Source organism: Strongylocentrotus purpuratus, unplaced genomic scaffold, assembly GCF_000002235.5.
Source record: "Strongylocentrotus purpuratus isolate Spur 01 unplaced genomic scaffold, Spur_5.0 spur5_scaffold_16, whole genome shotgun sequence".
NCBI classification, from domain to species: domain Eukaryota; kingdom Metazoa; phylum Echinodermata; class Echinoidea; order Camarodonta; family Strongylocentrotidae; genus Strongylocentrotus; species Strongylocentrotus purpuratus.
Genome location: NW_022145601.1, coordinates 31,685,532 through 31,707,418, shown reverse-complemented (window position 1 = coordinate 31,707,418; position 21,887 = coordinate 31,685,532). Strand labels below are relative to the sequence as shown.

The following is a 21,887-nucleotide window of genomic DNA, read 5'->3' as shown; positions in this document are numbered from 1 at the left end:
CCAGATGCTTTCAATCCGTGCAAAAACAAAAGTTGTAATCACGTTTTTTCGGTCAGAATAATTTTGTATATTTATGTTCAGAATAGTAATTTACTTTTCTCTCTTTTTTTATTTGATAGGAAATCACTACTCTCCCAGTTTGATGACACCATGATTTTTCTTCGTGGATTGCCCTTTTATGGCGGGTTATTAAATCTCATCTGAGTACTCAGAGCAACCAATTACATCTCGATAATATATTTTTTGAAGTTACATCTGTGCTAGAGCGAAATATAGTTCCTATCTTTTATGACATGCATTTCGTTATATTCAAATACTGAAGAGAAAGTTATAAGATTTTATTCTGACAGCGGTGTATCGTGATTCCAACATGGGGGGGGGGGGGTGTCGTTGGGGGTAATTACCAAAATATCAGATGAATGCAATGCGAAAGAATAATGCCATAGGATGAAAGGAAGGTGTGGGATGGGTCGAATCCTTTCTTCTCATGTTCATTCCCCCTCTCCCATTCCTCTTCCTTAGTGCTCTTTCTTTTCTAACTTTCTGTTTCCTTCCTTTTTCTCCATTCGAAGGGGAGTGGGTGCCCCATGTCCCCAGTAGATAAACCACTGATATATCAGGCATCATTACCTAGGGTGGATATAATCTTCTGATCATCCCTTCTCTCTCTCTCATAACCCCCCCCCCCCCCCCGTAATCTTCATTCGGTTCTATTCAACATCACTTATATACCACTTGAATATGCGAATTATGTAACATGATAATACAGACACAGAAATAAGTTAATGAATTTTAATTAAGACATTGATACATAATAACATATGGTAATGATAATAATGACATAAGTTAATTAGGGCAAGTTAAAATAAAATTAGAATAATTGACATATGTTAATACATGTAAATTTTAACACAAAATTAATACATACACACCCCCCACAGGCGCGCGCGCGCACAGCCACTAGACGACAATGAGAAGGTTTAGTTCTGGACAAAGTAGAAAAATGAATCGTGAGCTAAGAAATTAAATTTCTTAGAATTGAACAATACAATGAGCGCAGATGAGTACGCGTTACAGCCTCTCTCACTAACAATGGAACAACAAAGAAATTAGGATGTAAGATTTCCTTTATGCATCCTCTGTTGTTTTTTTAATCAGCTGATCGTCTTTGTATGTATAATGGGCCCTCATCCAGATTATTTAATATCTTTGTTTACCTTTCTGTTGGAAATGAAATAAATATGAATATGAAATGATCCGAAAATTAAGGTTTTCTTCACGTTATCTATTTATTTGTGTATTATGTGTTTTCTTGTACGTTAAATTATTTTGAAATAGAAATTGCCTTCAAGTTATATGTACGGTGCCATGTCAAAAGAAAATAAATATCCGCTCTCTGGTAATTCATCTCATTTGATTTTGTAACTCTAGCACAGCATTTTCAACCGGGGTGCTGCAAGAGAATGATTTGAAAAACGTTGATTTTGTAAAAAATCAAATATCAGAAACGGTTAAAATATGTAATTACATGAGAAAATAAAATTTTGAAAATACTAAAGTATCTTCCTTCCTCGCTCGCTAACAATATATTGACAGCGAGGCAAATAAGGGCAACGAGAGGCCCGAATATCCTCATATTCGTGTAGCAAGGTCATGACCGAATATATCACTTTTTATATATGTACATTCGGCGGCAAGGTGCCCGCATACAGTACTTTAAATCGTTTCTAGTGTATGGATTACAAACTACTTTGTTAGTAGGTCTTTTTACCAGTTAGAAAATGTCTTCTCCTTTTTATTCTTAAATGTGCCTATACGTGTTTGCATAGCACTTGACGAGTTCCAGAGTCATGCAAAATTAATAGTCTGTAAAGACTTGGGATTTGGGAGAAACTTTTCATTTCTTAACAGGGTACCGTGACTAACAAAAAGTTAAAATAACGCTGCTCCAGAGAAATGTATTTCTATGCATTTTGAAAAGCGCTGGACAATTACCTAAAACTTACATCCTTCGTGGAAATCAGCAACCGCACTGGCGTTGCATAAATTATAATAACAGGGAAATGTGTAGTAATGAGGAAGACAACGTGCTATAGTATTTGAACGAATATGGGTTCATGCAGGGGATCTTATGGGCTCGTAGCCATCTCTCAATGAGTCAGATCGTCTTTCGCTATTGAATCCTGATTGTCCTCGGGGGGGGGGGGGGGGCGGGGAATTGTCCTCGGGGGTAACTGTCCTCGGGGGTAATTGTCATCGCGGGTAATGTCATCGGGTGGGGGTAATTGTCCTACGAGGTAATTGTCCTCGGGGGGTAGTTGTCCTGGGGGGGGGTAATTGTCCTCGGGGGATAACTCTCCGGGGGGGGATAATTTTCCGGGGGGGGGGTAAGTGTCCTTGGGGGGTAGTTGTCCTTGGGGGGTAGTTGTCCTCGGGGGGTGATTCTCCGGGGGGTAATATTCCAGGGGGTAATTGTCCTTTGGGGGTAGTTTCCGGGGGCAATTTTCCGGGGGTGATTGGCCAGGGGGTAGTTGTCCTAGAACCCCCCCCCCCCCCCCCCCCCACTCAGAAGTCGAAATGACCGCATGCGTGTTGCCAAAATGTAAAAAAAAAAGGGGTGTATTTGACTTTTCACCGGAGATTTCTTTAAAAAGGGGATGCTTTTTCTTTGTTCTCTCATCTCTTTGGACTCCTGAGAAATTATTTCGAATTTAGGGGGGTACATTGAACATTTTTCCTGATTTAGGGGGGTCTCCAAAGTAGGAAAAGCCCGCGAAATGCCCGCGAAAGGGGGGTTCGGAAATATTGGCAGTCCTCAGATAGGGGGTGCTTTCAAAAAGAGGGAACGAGCATATGCGTACCCTAAATAACATTGAGGGGGGCTGGGCCTAGAACCGAGCACAATATGCTATGAGGTTTAGGAATCATCAAAATAATGAGAAAATTGCCCAAACTTGCTAAAAAGTCACATGCATCGTACACAGATATGAGTATATGGGACTACACAAACATGTCGCATGGAACAACCTTTAGCTGTTACTTGTCATATTTCGATTACGAGGGCATTTGAAGAGCCATCCTTTTCATGGGACATTTGTTTTCTTACATTAAAAAGAATGAGAAGAAAAACAAAATCACAAATTATATTTTTGACTTTTCCCCTGACCCAACCTTCTCTGTAAAGCTACATCGAATTTATGCCATCATTATGACCGAGTGTCAATGCAATCATCTCTGCCATCGTCATCACAGCTTTAAGAATATTTTTTTTCGTTGGAAGACATATGCAATGACAAACCAGACAATGGACGACCACCACGCGAGGATGGTATACTCAGTATGGTTCCCAACCAGGAGTTGGCCACGAGATTTAAGATTTAAAAAAATCTCCGTCGTAGCCTAAAACATGGGTATAATCATGTCCATTTGGGCATAAAATATTAAAAACTGAATGATACACGCCTTTAAAACTAAAGCAATAAAAACATGAGGATACATAACTACTACCATGACTATGACTTTGAAAGTTAACTTTGGGTATAAGATAAAACTCCTTCGTGTATTCGGGTCAAAATTCATGAGTTATTAATGCAAACTATTTGAAAGTGTTTACAAATTTATACCACTCTTCGAAAATAAATTTGCGTTGTTAATAATGATTAAAAATGAATATTAAAGAAAAAGCCGCAAACGAAGGAAAGAGAATAAATATAGACTTGTAACGAACGAAACAAATAACTTGGGTTGTGAATCCCCATGACCCTAATGTACGGATAGGTCTACAAGCTCTCGAGACCGATGGCTGTCCGTTTAGTGGGACGTCCCATCAACGAACATACACTGAGAGAGACAGTAAGGACAATTTGAAGATGAAAAGAGCATTAAAACGTAGGATATTCCTGACACAGAGAAATGAGAAAGAATTACAATCCATTGGAAATGATTAGCGAATTAACATCTTTATCATGTCTTTAACTTCGTTTCTCTTAATACGACGTTCAGACTACAGGGTAAACATTATTGTATCGACTTTGAATTGCTGTACTACATATTTTGCAAGTCGGAACAGGGAGGGGTGATAGTGATCAGAGCCTGAGGAATATTTTCTTTCGGTAGAAGATGTAGGCGATGACAAGCCAGAGCACGAGGGACCAAGCACCGAGGATGGCATACTCCGTGTGATTACCAACCAGAGGTGTCCATGAGAACGGGAGGTAGGGACTCATTATGTCCACTCCGATGTAAATGAGGATGGAATTCATTCCTAAGAAATAAAAAGATGACGAAAAATATAGATGAACTCGATAGATCCACCGATAGATTAGTAATATATTTAAGGGAAAGAATACATGCCTGCATTGACATGACAATGATGATGATGATAATGATGATGGTGGTGATTGTGATGATTATCATGGCGATGATGATTAATAATGATGATGGGGAGGAGAAGGAGAAGAGTGGTGAGGATGATGAAATTGATGATGATAGTCATGATATTGACAATGACGTTGATCATGATTATGATACTAGTGATCATAATGCCTGAGACAATAACAACAATTAATAATGGTGACAATGATATATAACAATAATTATGATAATAATAAAAAAGATAATAATCGTGACAATGAATTGATGACAATTCCCCCCCCCCGTGTTTTATAATACAAATGTTTACTTCTTTGAGGAGCACGGTGAAAACTATGGCCCGAGGTAAGCTCGCAACTGTGCTATGCCTCGAGACTACAGTTGAGAGGCATAGCGTAGTTGCGAGATCACCAAGGGCCATTGTTTTAACCGTGATGCGAAAAAACGAGCATCAATGACACTGCGCTGTCAAATAAAATATTGTTTTCAATGATTTGTATTTTTACCTGCGAAGATTAGCGGAGCTCCGTTCCAAAAATTCGTTACGTCAATAAGAATGTGGAACAAGGCCTGAATCATGAAGGCTAATCCACCGGTGAGGAAGATATATGAAACGGACCTTCAAGGAAGAAAATGTCGACAACATGAAGGGATGACAATAGACTGTTTTACTTACATATGGCAAATGTATGGATGTTTCTTTCCTGGGGACCTAGTGTGCACATTTAGTAGTGCGCACATTTTTGTTTTGGCGCTCGAAAATTTGAAAAATTTCGCACCCCCCCCCCCCCCTTTGAGCGCCAGGGGGGGGGGGGGGATCTCCAAAAAAGGTAAAATTAACGTGTTTTTAGCATCATCAGGAAGATAAAGACAATGATGATGTATTGTACATAATGTATGAAAGCATGCAATGATATTATAAACGTGTGCTGAGCAGGGGGAAATTACATACCTTTGTATATTCTAGAATATTAGTTTAGTCTGACATGTCTGACATAGCAACTTATATGTTGCTATTGTTTGTAGTATTGTAATAGGTGGAAAACTTTGGCAAAGTTACATGCCACTTTCTCAAGTTAGCTCATTGATGACTGACAGATGATGTCAAAAGGGGAATGAGATTTGGAGGATTTTTAGGGCGGAGCTTAGCAAGTTTGAAGACAAAATATTTCAAAAAATATATAAAAATCTATAAAATCATTCAGAAGTTTACATATCAAAATATGAGATGTATGCAGGACTAAACACCAACAGGAATACCCTTGTATTTGAATGGCATGGGCCCTTTCAAATGTTGATATAGTTGTTTTTAAATTAAACATAGGCCTATTTTACTTCGCTGAAGTTGTAAAGGAGTACAATTGTTCCTTACCATAAGGTTTTATTTATGGGTATCCATCCATCAGCCATGTGGCATTTGCTCAAAACAGCACTGCAGGATATCTGGAAATAAGGAACAACATTACGCAATTAACAACTGCTCTATGGTTGATATATTTATCTGTTTTGTAAATAATTAAAAAGTCCTGAAGAGTCTGAGTGAATAATGATATCAAAGCTGGATTTATTTAGCGCTCTGCGTAACACGGTATATCGTCCCTATCAAAGCGCTTTACATTTATCATCATTAACCCGGCCATCGGATTCGTTCGTGAACAGAGTGTGCACCATCTCCACTCCTGGGCAGGATTCCTACTAAATAGTCACCGTGAGGGTATATGGCAATGATTGACACAATTTTGTTTTGGTTATCCTACCAGTTCCTCATTCGTCCACCTTTCTCTCACTGACACAGTTAGGAAGAAGGCTCAAAATAGAGCATCCGAACAAGATTGTAATGGCAAACTTTTCAACAATGAACATCATGGCGTCGAAAAAAGCTGAAGAATCTCTTACCAACAGTGAACCCCATAGGAGAAGTCTGACCATGCGCCCTCTCACGGTTGAATGGAGATGTAGAATCTTGCCAGCCTGACAGAAAATTTTAACAAAATATGAACAACTAATGTAGAAACAACATTGTACAATCCCTTTATTTCAGTAGCACTGTATCAATAATTCAAGTTGTTCAAGATGAATAAGCTTTTACGGTACATGTTTATCAGAACAAAGATGTATCAATAATAAGCTCTAATCCTTTGATAACGGGAGGAAAAAGATCACTTACTTATACATAGATGTTTATGGAGCATGGCTTGATTCAGAGAAACATTCATTCAGATTTAACGTTGTTAAAAAACTTTTATAATTTGCAATTGATTGAGTTTCCTTATCACCGATTGACCGATGACCCGCCGTGAGACCGACATAACGTTGTAATGAAAAGGAATTTTGACGTTTGATCATGTGATTTTACAGGCTGTCGATCACATTAAACCTTACAACAGGTTGTCGATCTCATGAAATCTCACAGCAGGTTGTCGATCTCATGAATTTTCACAAACAGTAGTCAAAAGATCCTTCAGATTAGAATTGTTGTCATGTGGCCTGTCGGATTCATTGACCGTCATTCTTGCAGGCTTGCGAGACCGAAAACATCGATCTAACGTTGGTCTCACAGCTAGTCAATTGTCAATCGGCTGCATAACTGAAAAAATAAAAAAACGTAACGTAGCCTACAACAGGGAAATAATAATGCAGTCAAATGTCGTTTACCTGTAGACCAAACACACAAAGCGCAATAGAATTAAAAGTTCCGAGTATTCCTTCCGGGTCAACCGATAGGGTCGAATGATATATCCTAGCGCATCTAGGTTTAGGTATGATGTGGGCTTCTGTGAAGAACAGACGGTCGATGTAGCCCGAGGCTCCACCGGTGCAATTCGTAAGCTCACCGTTTTCTCCAACCAGCGGACCACCAGGTCCCTGATAACCGCTGAACAAAATGGAAACAAAGTGAACTATAAAGTAAAAGCAATATTTGGACAAACAAATCTGATCACGGCATTACGTTGTAACGAGTAGAAGAGGATTTAGATGTTGATTTTAGAATTGAAATAGAACTTGAAATAATCTTTCTATTTTGCTAGATTCCATGAATTTAACCCATTTGTGATTTGTAAAACTAGGTTGTCATATATATATATATGTATTAATCATAAAATTTTATTTCTAATCTAAACGATAAATAGAAAAAGATATCATTTTTCTGAACATAACAATATTTTTGCCTAACGAGTACAAAACAAGAATAAAATCATGCCCCGGAAAGTATAACATCATAAGACTATGAAAACATGAAAAGGAACTTTCAAAATGCACAATGTTATTAGTAAAATAATGATGGTATCATGCAATTCCTCGATCTTATGCCTAACAAGATTGAAATGTAAATCTTGTGATTTTTTTTTTAATGGCTCTGAACTCACAGTGGACATCCGGGTACTGGTAGTATAAAGGTCACCAGCACTTGAATACCCATACAACAGACAGCCAGGGGTAGTTCAAGGTAGTCTATGACGTCACGAAACATCATGTAATATTGACCCTGCGTCAGTGAAAATGAATCAAACAGGTACATTAGTTTTCACTATGAGAAGTTGAAATTTTTTCTTTTTTTTTCTTCGAATAAAGTCTTTATTCAATTTTTCTCAAAGCATAAAACAATATAAGCAAATGTACAAAGTGATGGATACATACATTTGACAAAGAAAGGTACAATGGAAAACAAGATTATACATGTAGTATTAAGATAAGTTGGACGTGCCTCCATTTATCAAGAAATAAAATAAACTTTAATTGCGCATAGATTATTTCAATTTCTTTTGAAAACATGGAAATTATAAAGATCTCTTTAAACATCTAATTGAAAATATATAATATTTTGCATACAAAATACAAGAAGTTAAACTTATAAAGATAATGATGTATGTTTAAGACTTAACTCCGTTTCGTTGACAATCAGCCATGCATGAAGTCTTTCGTCTATGGCTGAATGTTAACGAAATGAAGTTAAGTCTTTTGTTAACTCTGTTTGTTGCTACGGCAGGCACCCAGTGAAAACGAATTCGTTTGATAAAATTATGGAAATGCAAGCACTACTTTTAACAAACAGAACTTTCTCATTCCTTGCTCATTTTTCCTGATTGAGGTGTCATATGAAAGGGCAGAAACTCAACTTTCTAGAAATGTGATTTTCTCCCTGAAATTCAGATACCGTCAGCCAAATGACTTTTTGGTTTCCTCTCTTCAAATTCATTTTAATCACTCATGCGTGAAATATGCATCATATGAGTTGCAGCAAATGAAAGAGGAGGATCTAAGCTTTCCAAATATGTGCCATTTAGTAATTATAAATGTGACTACGTTATGATAAAACATCGATAATTCTCGGTTTCGTTTTTTCTGGGACGCACTGTATATAATAGTGACAAGTAAACAAAAAAGGCTATGGAGTGGCAGTCAAATTGAAAGAGGGAGGATCCTGATAACGATTCGAAAGAGATTGCCAACTTGTAAACGTTCTCCGAAGTTGTGAAAGGGTTTTAAAAGTATTTTGAGAAGAGCTAATACTTGTAAGAAGCACCAAACTATCGATAAAGTGTGAAGTTAAGGAGGACTTGATGATTGATCTCACCGTTCTTTCTGTCCTACGTGCTTGAAGACGTCTCGAGAGAAGGTAGGATGAGGAGACGATGAAATACGTGATACCAAAACGTTGTAGGACACCGGGGATGCGAAGAGTACGAAAATCATTATGAGCTAGAAACAGAAAAGAAAACAGCTAGGGTTATAATGATAATCACTATCATCAGCCACATGGGACAGTTCAAGACACCGACAGCCTACGAGACTGATACTTCTTGAGACTGACAGCCTACGAGGCCAACAGCCAACGAGACAGATACCCTGTGAGACCGAAAGCCTACGATACCGACAGCCAACTAGACCGATATCCCATGAGACTGACAGCCCACAATACAGATACCCCATGAGACAGACAGCCTACGAGACTGTTAGCCCAAGGGACCGACATCCAATTAGACCGGCAAACGCGGCAGACCGTTTATGTTGGTCTTGTGAACCTTCTGAGCAGTTTGTAAAGGGTCCATGAGACAGACCGAAGAACGGAACCGATCTATCCGTCACCGATGTTTAAAATAAAATTTCCCGAGGGTTCTCGAGACCGAAAATGCCGGTCTCATGGGATGTCGACCTGCAAGAATGTATCAATGTGATCGTGGCCAATTTGTAACCATCTTTGACCGGACATGATTGAGGCAAAGGGACGTTGCATTGTATTTTGATTTTATTTAATTAATGGATTTAAAATTTCTAATACATGTCTCTCTTGAGAGATATTAGAAATTAAAAGCTGATATTTCGAATAAATATTATGATGATAATAGTGAATTCCAAAGCGGAGCAAAAAAACGAAAACATAACAACAAAAAAGGAATCAAAAGTAAGATAGGTAAATAGTTACATGACACAACATTACTGCATTGGTGAACATCCGGTAAATGTACAGACAAAGAGCATACATGTAAAGTAGAAATGTTGAGGCTTTACAGAATTACCAAATAATACTGGCGCTAAAATCCACCCTGCTAGCGTAGACGTCCATACACGATAAATACAATACAGAGCACGCATGGCTTCATTAAATTGGCAATACTCACGCTGAATGCAGACTCCCATGATAAAAAGAGTGATGCTGCGGGAAACCAGTTTCTTGTAGATAGAAGGATAACTTTGACCTTTTGATAGGAGGATGTTGATCGAGAGATGGATCGAGGTTCCCATGATGAACACAAACCTTAAACAAAAGCACGTAAGGCTAAAGTGAGTTTATTAATCTTATGGGGCCTGTGGGCAAAGTGTTGATCAATGTAATGTGATTCTAAAGGAATTCTGATTTGATTTAATAATGGTCAATAATCAATATTGGGTTTATGTTTGTTATCATTGGATATTGATCCACATATCTGATTGTGTAGGCGACGGCATATGAGACCGACAAGCGACAGCCCACAAGATCGACAGCCCACAAGATCGACAGCCCACGACATCGTCTGCCTCCTGATGACAACCTTCTTGAGGGTTTACCAGACCGACGATGTCACCATTTTACATATTGACAAAATAATACAGGTGCTCGTATTAAAAAAAACTTGTAATTAAACAACCAAAAAAGCAACAAAATTTCAACACGAAACAATTAACAATGGATTTCACATTTCACATTGTATCAACAACGAAGATCAATGTCCTCTATTGACATCTATTTCTCTTTACACTTTTTACATACATAAGAAATAGACGGGCTATTCACATACCCACACACCTACATCAAAACATATCCACACAAACACAGGCCCACCCACACACGCACAGACACGCACACACTTAAAATGTAATCTAAACATAATTTGTATTTACCATGGAAACATGAAATCTGCCACAGTAATTCCTATAATGGAGAAAAAAAGTCCATGTCAAATACATAATGTTTACTAATACGGTATTATATTGATGACTTAGAGACAGTGTTACAAGGAGGACTGCCCTCCCTCCACTCCCACCAAAAGAGCAAGCAAACTCCCTCTCTCTCACACACACCCCCCCCCCCCCTCTGTTATTACAATCCGTCACAGGAATAATGCTGCCTCTTCAAAAAAAAATTGGAGGGATGTAATATTCACAACAACATTATGGCCCGAATTCACAAAGCAAGGTTTGAGCTCAGACCAATGTTTGAGCTCAAACCTCCTTTTGTTCTTTACAAACCAGGTTTGTAAAAACCGTGTAAAACGCGTCATATGACGTACGAAAACCAAGGTTTCTCGACAAACCTATAGGTCTAATTAATGCCCTAATATAGTATGGGTGTGTTGGGGGCTATCGATTTTATGATTATATTAGTACTCATTATACTACTAGTAGTAGTACTATTACTACTTCTACTACTACTAATACAGTGTACAACTTCTACTAATACTATTCCTACTGATGATAATAATGATAATGATAATAATATTATTGTTACTATTATTATAAGTATCGTTATCATTATCATCAATGCCGTTCTTGTATAGCGTATATCATATTAGGATATTGGGATAAACCGTCTCGTTTTGTTCCAACAGACTTTGAATATTATTACCCCGGCAACCGAAGCACTAATTGCATTGGAGGAATACATCCTACCAGGTACCCATGTGCTGCATCTGGGTCGAGTGTGGCTGCGGTAGGGATTCGAATTCCGTACCTTGTTGTTCACAGCCATGAGACTAATCCACTAGACCACAACACCTCTACAAAGAGGATTATAGCACAATTATCATGGCAGCTTGTGTTCAACAGGGGAAACATAATATTGATACATACCGGACCAAATGGCATGCGATACGAACCAATAGTGACCGTCTCCATAGGCTCCACCCGCTAGTAGCATTATCGCAACCCTTTAGATGTAATAATAATAATAATATTAACGATAATAATGATAATAATAACGAAAATGGAAATGAAAATGAAAATGAAAGTGAAAAAGAAAATGAAAATGAAAGTTTGCTATCAATTGTATCTTCCATGGAAACCTTGATTTGATAGGTTGCCATGGTAGTTAACATCGATGGCAACATTAACATCAGTGGTAACTTAAATGCAACGGGGCCCAGTTCGGAGAGGAAATGTGGCCAAAACACCTTGCCCCATTGAAGGATGTAAGCACCGAACAATGATCGAACCCATAATCTCTCGAACGAGAGCCAAGAGCCTTATCTAATATACCACAGTAACTCTTTTTAATAGCATGACATGATTAAAGATTAAAACAAACATTTATTACGAATTTAGACTCGTTCGTTTTAAACGAGGAACTGGATACAATTTAAAGCCTAATTCACACTAGAAGATAGAAAACCAAATTGTGATTGGATTCTAGTTCACACTTTAAAAAAGACATAACAACCAAATATTACTATTTTAGACTCGTTTATTGCAGAAAATAGAATAACCAAATAAAAATTACTATTTTAGACTCGTTCATTCCAGAAAATAGAACAACCAACTATTACTAGGGATTGCGATTTACGACTTGTTCACGTTGAAAGATTGAATAACCCAATTTACCGAATTAAGACTTGTTCACAAAATTCTTACCCTCTGAACGTATCCACAGACTTGAGTCGAGTTGAGGTCGGAGTCGGTTTGTCGTTCCTTTCCTGGACGGTGAGAGGTGTTTGGTCTTCGACGATCTAGACCGTAGTTGACGGTCAAAGGAAATGAAAAAAGGGCCAAAGAAGTTTGATGGCTTACTTTTATTCCTACTGTTGTTTTCTATCAGACGGTGAAGAAAATTGACTAAACTTTTGTCTCAATCAAATCATCTCGAGTTGATATTGTAATGCTAGTTAAAGACATGAAGTCATTTGCCTGACGCAGCATTTCGACATTTGCCTGACGTAGGACTGCGTCAGTGACATATGCGGATTTGACGCGCCAATAGAGAGTGAAATCCATTGTACAAACAACGATGTGCAGTGCAAAACGTCTGTTCAGAGGGAGAAGAGAGTCCAATTTGTGTTAAAGTATATGACTTAATTTCTTCTGGCTCTAAACAGACGAATATATTACTCTGAATTACCGACAATTGTGCTTTATAGTCTTGAGTACAACGCGCTTATTAAATTATTCATACTCACTGGAAGTGTACTTCCATTATGATTAATCGTCCAGCTCTTCGTGACACGCCCTTTTATACAATGACTGCAAGAGGAACAAATAGAGTGAATGAAAGGATGGAATAGATGGTCATAGAGTGTATTAGATGGTGAGAAACAGAGCTTATCAAACACTTTTTGGATGGGATTGGAGTGAAAGACAGACGGGCATAAGATAGAGAGAGGGGGAGGGGGCATTAGCATTTGCTCTATGAATTGTCGATTGTGCAACTATGGAGCTAAAGACAGGTGATATCTGTTAATCTAGGTCAGTCTACACAATTCCAATATTATTTTGATCACTGCTATACTTACAACCAGACGGCAGCAATGAAAAATCCCAAGAAAATTGTGCCAAAGAAGACCAATGAAGCTGCAATGTAGTGTAAAAAAATATACCAAGATAGAAACATATGAATAGTATAGAATGAATTTGCAAAGTTTACTTCATTGATTCTAAAACTATAGACTTTAACAAACTGTTAACATTCTGATAATGTAAAGCATATTCGGACACCTACCCCCTGGACATCCACCCCCGGATAACCACCCCCAGTCAACTATCCCCTAGGACAACTACCCCCTAGGGCGACCACCCTCTGGGACGACTACCCCCGGGACAACTACCCCGGACAACTACCCCCAGACAACTACCCCCTAGGACAACTATCCCCAGGATATTTGTCCGGGGGTAGTTGTCCTAGAGGATGTTTGTCGTAGGGGCTAGTTGTGTGGGGGTAGTTGTCCGGGTGGTAGTTGTCCTAGGGGGTAGTTTACTGGGGGGGGGTAGTTGCCAGGGGGTAGTTGTCCTAGGGGGTAGTCCTCCTAGAGGGTGGTTGCCTTAGGGGCTAGTTGTCCTAGGGTGGTAGTTGTCCTAGGGGGTAGTTAACTGGGGGTGGTTATCCAGGGATGGATGTCCAGGGGGTAGGTGTTCTAGAACCAATGTAAAGGATTATGCGTTCACTGAATTATGCGAAACGAAACTAAACGTTCGAGAATACGAATACAATTATGAACTGGCAATCGGAGTGACGTCCCACGTGCAGCGCCAAAAAGGCGACATCTTACTTTCTGTCTTTTTTTCCGCGAAAAGTTAACGACCGTTGCACAAGAGGGGTCATTTTGTATGAGGAAACGTGTCATGAGAGAGGGATATTGTAATAAAAAGAGAATACGAAACAAATGTTGCTAACGTCTTCTTTTAATTATTTGGGTATGGATTAATCGTCTTCACAGACTTGATTACCACAGGTAATCAAAATAATACATAATGTGTGAGGGACTTAGTGGTTCGACTATACCTGTATTTTCATAAAAGGGTTTCTTCCATATTTGCAAGTTGCACTCTTCAGTCCTGTTGTGTAGGGTGCTTGTTATGGTCAAATTATATTCTCCGATGAGCCCGAAATGATACCAAAGCCTGCACAAGAACAACAAAGGGTAGTTCAGATACGTAAGACGAATAAAAACCTATATCGGTGTTGTATACGTATATGAAAATAAAAAGGGGTTTGCAAACATGCAGCATAGATTTTCTGAAGTTAAAAAAAAAAAAAAAAAAATCAGAAATAATGACCAGTGGCGTATATTGTAGGCATCGTTTAACAATTTTAAATCTGAGATGCATAGCCCTATGTGATATCAGTGTCTGTGCGTATCCGGACACCTACCCCCTGGACATCCACCCCCAGATAAACACCCCCAGTCAACTACCCCATAGGGCAACCACCCATCTAGATGACTACACCCCAGGACAACTACCCCAAGACAACAACTCCCTAGGACAACTAACCCCTAGGACAACTACCCCCCGTACAACTACCCCTTAGGACAACTACCCCCGGACAACTAACCCCGGACAACTACCCCCTAGGATAGTTATCCGGGGTAAGTTGTCCTAGAGGATGGTTGTCGTAGGGGTAGTTGTCTGGGGGTAGTTTTCCGGGGGTAGTTGTGCAGGGGGTAGTTGCCTGGGGTGGTTATCCGAGGTGGATGTCCAGGGGGTAGGTTTACTAGAACCGTGTCTGTGATGTGGTAAAATATTGAAGCCCTAAAAAAATTGCTAATCAAAATGATCATGAAGTGCCTCAAAAAAGTAAAAATCTTTGAGAGACCGGTTTTAGCATACTCATTTCCCCAATGGACTGTACTGTAATAAAAACCGTTAGGAAAACGCAAAATTTGCTCCAATCATAAATATCTTGATAATCAGACAGGCGATCGGCTTGTAAAAGTCATAGGATTCCTGACTGACCTAAAGGTTTATAATTATGATTGCAGCATGAGCTAAATCCAGGATTTTGTTTCAGAATCTGAGGCAATATTACCAAGTCACTTTAAGGGGGCAATGCAGGTTCAATCTCCCTCTTGATAATTTTTAGCCGAGAAGAAAAACCCAGTAACCCTACAAATGAGGTGACTGAAAATAATTATACAGGTATATGAGAGTCAATAACTTTTGGATTATTTTTGCAAACCCATAAAATATGAATATTGTCTAAAATTTGTTCTGTTTGGTGATACTATAGATAAGGGATATAATGAGGGTATACGCGCATCGCTTAATGCGGGGGAGGGGTTGGGTACAACCCTTTCAAAATCCTGTCCAGAAAATCTGTATTTGCTGTCTGCGATTTTGAATATTATTGGCTCTTTGATAATATGCGCACTTTTCTTCTACATTTGTTGGCAATATGGCATATATACAGAAACCTTATGACCTATTTATCATACTTGTTTAAGTAATTTGGAGGGGAGGGTCTATCCTGTCAGTAGATTTGCTCTAACTCCCTTACCCCCCCCCCCCTCCCTCCCTAACCCCAATCATTGGTGGATTCAGGGCAGAGAAAGCATGTTGCTGGCGATGTTCAACCCGGCATATCTTATCAAATATGAAAATAATGTGTTCCCCCCCCCTTCACCTTCCCCTCCCTCACAGTAATCTTAGATTTGCAATGGCATTCCTTAATTGTAATGACATTTTTTTCTTCTTTTGGGCTTGTAGCAGATTTTTTTTGTGGGGGGGGGGATGGGGACCTCAAGATTGACGGCCTTCTCCATTTGTTCATTCCTTAATCTGCAGCTGATCCTACTAATGGCCTAAAGCGACAAGGTGAAACCTTACACCAATGTATTCAGGGGCGGATCCAGGGGGCGTGGGGGCGCACGCCTCCCACCCCCTTTTTCCTTTCGAAAAAAAAAGCTGGATGGAGAGCTAGAGGGAGAAAGAGACTCAAAAAGAGAAGGAAAAAAAAGAGAGAGAGACAAGATTAATAGTCAGACCGTAGCCTGCTAGGCATAGTGCTCCGGTGTCTCATTTTCGCTCGCTGGAATATTGCCAGCACAAACCACTGACCTCTACCTCCTGGACGGATCATCACCCATTCCCATTCACTATACGTTACGTACTAAAAGGCTGTATTGTCTGACCAGGGCTAGTCTCACCTCCCTGGTCTGACCGTTCATGAATATTTATGTTTTTGCTTACCTCGGCAAAATGTTTGCTTTTACTAATTGGAAAAATTACGGTAGGGGATTGGGTGAAATGGACATAATGAACCAAGCAGAAGTGATCTATGATAATTCATGCTTCTTATCCTTCGTGTGCTTGACCTATAATCTTAAAATCACTTGGCAAACTGAGTTCAAAGTTCGACTTGTTTCACATGTGTATTATAGGCAATGGCGAGCTTGCAACCTATTTTGATCGAATTACGGTGGGTGAACTTTCAAAAGTCAATAGGACATGAGGGTTCCAATGAAAGAGCTAGTGATAACGTACGTTGGGTTGGATGTGCTTTTCGTTTAAACAAAAAAAAATGAATTTTTAACGATTTGGGGGGGGGGGGGTAAAACTCCATAGGCTAACATGTTAGGCTGCTGACTCTGACGATAGGGGGCGTTGTAAAATGAGACTAAACGGAGCTATATGATTAGTAGCACATTCTGTTGGTCGTTTATTTTTAAGAGGGGCCGACTCCACTCCCGTAAAGGCGTGGTTCGCGCTCGCAATTCCGTACATTTAATCCCCCCCCCCTTTGTTTAAAACACCTGGATCCGCCCCTGGTATTGTGTGAGACGACCAACTTCAATATAACTGGGGGAAATAATTGAAAAAATTAAAAAACTGAATGAATAAGATATTCATTAAAAAATGGCAAAGAATACATACTCGCAATAGGTGTCATCCGTACTGGGGTAGGCGGTGTCATCTGTAGTAATTTTGATACGGGTCCGGTAGGTTGTATCTATTGTAGCAATCTTCCGTTTCGTACGGGTCTCCCTCGTCAAATTGGCAACTACCACCAATTTACACTACAGAAACCCAGACCAATGGTTGTTATTACATTTATAATGGTATACTTCTCTTTAAACTGTTTTTAAAATTGTATCGTCGAAGCGTTTGATTTTGTACCAATATATTTGATAGAGTATCAAGTTAATATTCTGCCCTTCCACGAGTGGCAGTGATGTTATTTGATTAATTTGTTTTTTGCGATATCTTTCAAAAACATTGACAAAAAAAAAAGCTGTGACAACAGCTAGGCTTTTATAGTAATGAATTTGATTTGTGTTTGTTTGTTCGTTAGTTCGTTCGTTTGTTCATACTATACAAAATGCCTTCATGAAAAATCGTATCGGATTAAATCAAAATTATGCGTTTAACGGCATGTATCCTAGAAACACCAACACCCCCACCCCACCCCAAAAACGAACGCCATTCAGTGACCAGTATTCTACTGATTAACTAAATCCGATGCGAGGAATTAAGTCTTATTGCATAATGGGAAAAACCTTAGACCTCCGTCTAATTTTCTTTGTTATACAAACCCAACTTAAGATGGAGATTACACGCAGCATCGGGTTTAAACGATAGTAGAATATTAACGATTATGTCTGTAAAGAGGGAGGGGATAGAACTCGAATCTTACCCCGATACAGATATCAGTTTGCATCCAAACTCGGAATCTCTTTTTCATATCAACTTCACCGAGGTTGAACTGAACGAGAGCGACACCGTAGGTGCTGGGATGAATACCGAGTGCGTCAAAAGAATGCTTGAATCCATCTTCTACATACGGTGAAGGATCACCCACGTCCACTGAGTTTCCAAAATCGATTATGGAGTCGCAGTCACTTTCAACTATGGCAAGAGAGGGAGAGTATGGGAGTGTGAGAGGGAGAGAGAGGGAGAGACAGGAAGAGAAATAGTTAAGTGTAGGATTCGTTCGAGGGAAATTGGACGGATGAAAACAGTTGATTAGGCCATTAAAAAATATTTACATGTTTAGCTTCCCCGCACGCTTCCTTTGGGGGGGGGGGCCGCCTCCTATTTTTTTTTGTTTCCTTTTTTTTTTCCTTTTTTTATTTTTTTTTATAGAAAAATCATGAAAAACACTGCTAAAATGGATCTATTTCTGATTTTAAAAAAAAAAAAAAAAATGTCGGCGGCCATTTTGAAAAATATCCCGACTGTCAGGGAAAATGTACCGAGCGGCCATTTTGAAAGAACAAAAAAAAGGGCCTCCTCCTTCCTATTTTTTCGAAAAAATAGGACGCTGAACATGTTTTTTATTTTTATTTGGCCTTAATTAGGGAGACATTTCTAAATAATCGTGGAATCAATGTGCCTCTTAGGCTGTGCGTTAACTGCCTCAAAAGGTAAGGCGGCCAATTCAGCACAAGAATTGTCACGATGTACACCCCCCCCCCACACACACACACACATTTGGAGAACCATAATATTGGATGAAGTGATGTACACGGGCGGTTCAGCGACCCCCCCCCCCCTTCCCCTTGTGAATTTCGATATACGCCACTGTTGACTTTGTAGTGTATACTTGAGTCGTTGCTGGCAGTGTAGTGTCTCAATATCAAGCCTTTCTTTAAGGAGTAAAAGTATACTTGTATTATTCTACTAGTTTAGTGTTATCATGAATATAGGCCCGAATTCACAAAGGAGGTTTGTAGACAAACCTAGGTTTATGTGCGTCATATGACGGATTTCGATGCGTTTCAGACCACAAGGTTCAGACAAACCTTGGTCTGAAACGCTTCGAAACGCGTCACAATTATGACGCACATGAACCTAGGGTTTTCTACAAACCTCCTTTCTGAATTCGGGCCATTGGGTTTGATATACAATGTAAGATTATATTATCCCTGGACCAGTTCCACCATACATTATAATGCTATAATCTCCCCTAAAAACGGACGATACCATTATTTATAGGGGTTTATAATAAAAACTTTTGATGTGTCCGAACTTAGAATTTAGTAAAAAAGGAGCTCTTAACCAGCGCAGCTGAATATATTTTGTATAAAAGCTGCGCTATACAAATCTATTATTATTATTATTATTATTATTATTATTATTATTATCATTATTATAATGCTATTGCTCTCCAATGTCGCACAGATGAGCTTAATCAGATGAGATTTACTCTACGTGGGTTTACCTGGGTGTAAAGACTTAAAGGGAGGTTTTACTACTTCAGCAAGAAGGGATTAGACCGCACAGCGAGCCATCGAGGTCAATGTCACAGGTGGCTATCTCATTAACTCAGCTCTCATTTAACATAAGAAAAAGAGGATCATGGGGGACCAACAGGCACCGATTTGGGAAGTTTTCTATATAGAGGGAGCAAGTAGCTACAAGTAGGACAGTGTGCCTTTAAAGCTACTTAATTCACTATGATATCAGAAATGATATTGTACGAATTTTTTAAAAATCCGATGCTCTCTTGTGCAAGACTTAAAGAGAAGGTTGAGCTCCGGGAGAAGTGACACATAATGGGTGAGCTTTTCCATTCTTTTTAGAATAGTGTGGAAGAATATCATTGCAAAAATGTCCTTCCAAAAAAGGGCATTGATCTGTAAATGGCCTCATATTCGAAATATGTCAAGATGTAGGTGACGTGTTTGGACCAAACCTTTATACCACGGTATGGTATAGATCAGTTTAAGTTTACCATGTCGCATATACATCTTGCTGCGTACAGTGCTTTTTACTTTAACCAGGACCTGATATGTACTGGTGTGTACTGTAAGGTTTATTTTACCTTCCACTGCCTTTTAAAAAAACTACCACCTTTCCTATATATTCCTCATTTTCCTAGTAAGTGACCTAGATTTGGATTTTGGGTCTTTAGTGCTCTGTACATTCTCCTTCGTTGTCTAACATATTTTGGACATGATAATAAAAAGTGCTCAATTGTTTCTATCGTTTGGCATTCTACACATCGTCCAGTGTCGTTTTTTCTAATTAAATATTTATAGTAAATGAATCAATGGTTAGCTGGCATGTACAAAGCACTATAACGGTAGCGTGCATGCAGCCTCATGGCATGCTGTCAACTTTTTTCCAATCACTTCCAGAGAATTTCTTTCATAACGCAATCGCATGACCATAACTAAAACTCTATCTTTAATAAGCTTATACAATTTGACCGGACCTTTTCTATTGGCCGTGAAACTCGTAGTATATGTTACCAATCCCAGACTTTACCAACCCATCAAAGAGTTTAGTCTAAACTGATCTGAGGACTCTGTCGAGATGACATACTTACTAACCGCTTGGTTTATGCAGACCATTTTCATTATTCATTGACGCTTCTTCTCCTTCTTCTCCTCCTCTTCTCTTTCTCCTCATTTTTTCTTCTTCTCATTCTTTTTCTCTTTCTCCTTCTTTTTGTTTTTATTTTAACCAAAATATTTGTTCTGGAATGCTTAAAATAATGGTGGGCCCCTCACAATCAAGCATTAAATTTGAGCACCTTGGGAACATTCTTGTAAATAGAATATCAGTCGGTGCCATCGCTTTCAGCATCAAATTTTACTTGGGCATATGTATTTTTCAAAAACGTGCACATAGTATGGAGTATTGGAAGCGGAAGATAAAATTAGAAGCCCACCGAAAAAGAGAGAGAGATTGTAACAAAAGTTAGACAGGCTCATACATTCCGAACACTATATTTAATACTTACCAAGGTTGCCCATGACCCCGTCGATGTCAAGGATGATACTGATAGCGACGAGGATGACCGACGAAAATTTCCACATCATGATCACAGAATTGTTGTTGCTTGTATTCTGTAATAGCTTGCACGAACAGTTAGGGGACGGGAAAAGACTGAGAATGGTGAGAGGGCGAGTACAGTCTAATAAAACTCCTTGTCCCTCAAAACTGTGAAGACATCCTTCCAGTCAATGCAGTGACAGTCCGATCTGTCGAAGCCTTTCGTCTCGAAATGACGAGAGGCTGCAACAGCTAGATCCAATGCTGTTTTTATTCAGTCCTTGCACGCTACCTTTATATTAACACACACTATGTCAACGTTCTGCAAGAACAATGAGAGTTGAATTGAACAGACTGCGCCGAAGAAAAAAACATGAAGTACGGTTGGCTGCGTTCAGAGCCCGGCTAGCCAGCTTTTTCATTTATCGCATTTTTAGGTCGGTTTTGCACCTCATACAACTGGCCATGTAAAGGGAGGAATTTAAGGCATTGTCCAGTTGGATGTTCCCTTTATATTTGGTTTATGGCCCGGCAGCCGGCCGGTTGCCCAGTGTCCTTTGATCAAACGAACAAGGTACCAATATCTGAGTATTGAAACATTCGGGGAGGAGGAATCTAGTATATATATATATATATATATATATATATATACATGACTGTTTATTCAAAATTGCCGACAAACATTGATGTATGCCGAGACCCCTTTGCTGCACGTGGCCCCTTGGACCATTTAAAGAGGGCTCAAAAATGCATTCAATAAGAAGAACCAGGTACCACTTGAAAAACAATTATAACTTTATCAATGCATGAATGCCAAGAAGCAAATTAATGGC

The 21,887-nt window shown here is 39.2% G+C and overlaps 1 protein-coding gene across 1 annotated transcript; it reads right to left on the bottom strand.

Moving 5' to 3' along the window:
* Window positions 1–2,935: 2,935 nt before the first annotated feature.
* Window positions 2,936–21,452, bottom strand: LOC752871 (heparan-alpha-glucosaminide N-acetyltransferase). Its single transcript, XM_030987276.1, has 17 exons — window positions 21,023–21,452; window positions 17,969–18,180; window positions 17,209–17,351; window positions 14,339–14,457; window positions 13,353–13,410; window positions 13,020–13,083; window positions 12,478–12,572; window positions 11,701–11,777; window positions 10,753–10,783; window positions 9,993–10,129; window positions 8,948–9,072; window positions 7,740–7,858; window positions 7,027–7,246; window positions 6,268–6,342; window positions 5,744–5,814; window positions 4,878–4,990; window positions 2,936–4,264 (listed from the first exon to the last, which is right to left on the bottom strand). Exons 1-17 carry the CDS (start codon window positions 21,099–21,101, stop codon window positions 4,086–4,088), a joined length of 1,917 nt encoding a protein of 638 aa, XP_030843136.1. The 5' UTR covers window positions 21,102–21,452; the 3' UTR covers window positions 2,936–4,085.
* Window positions 21,453–21,887: the final 435 nt, after the last annotated feature.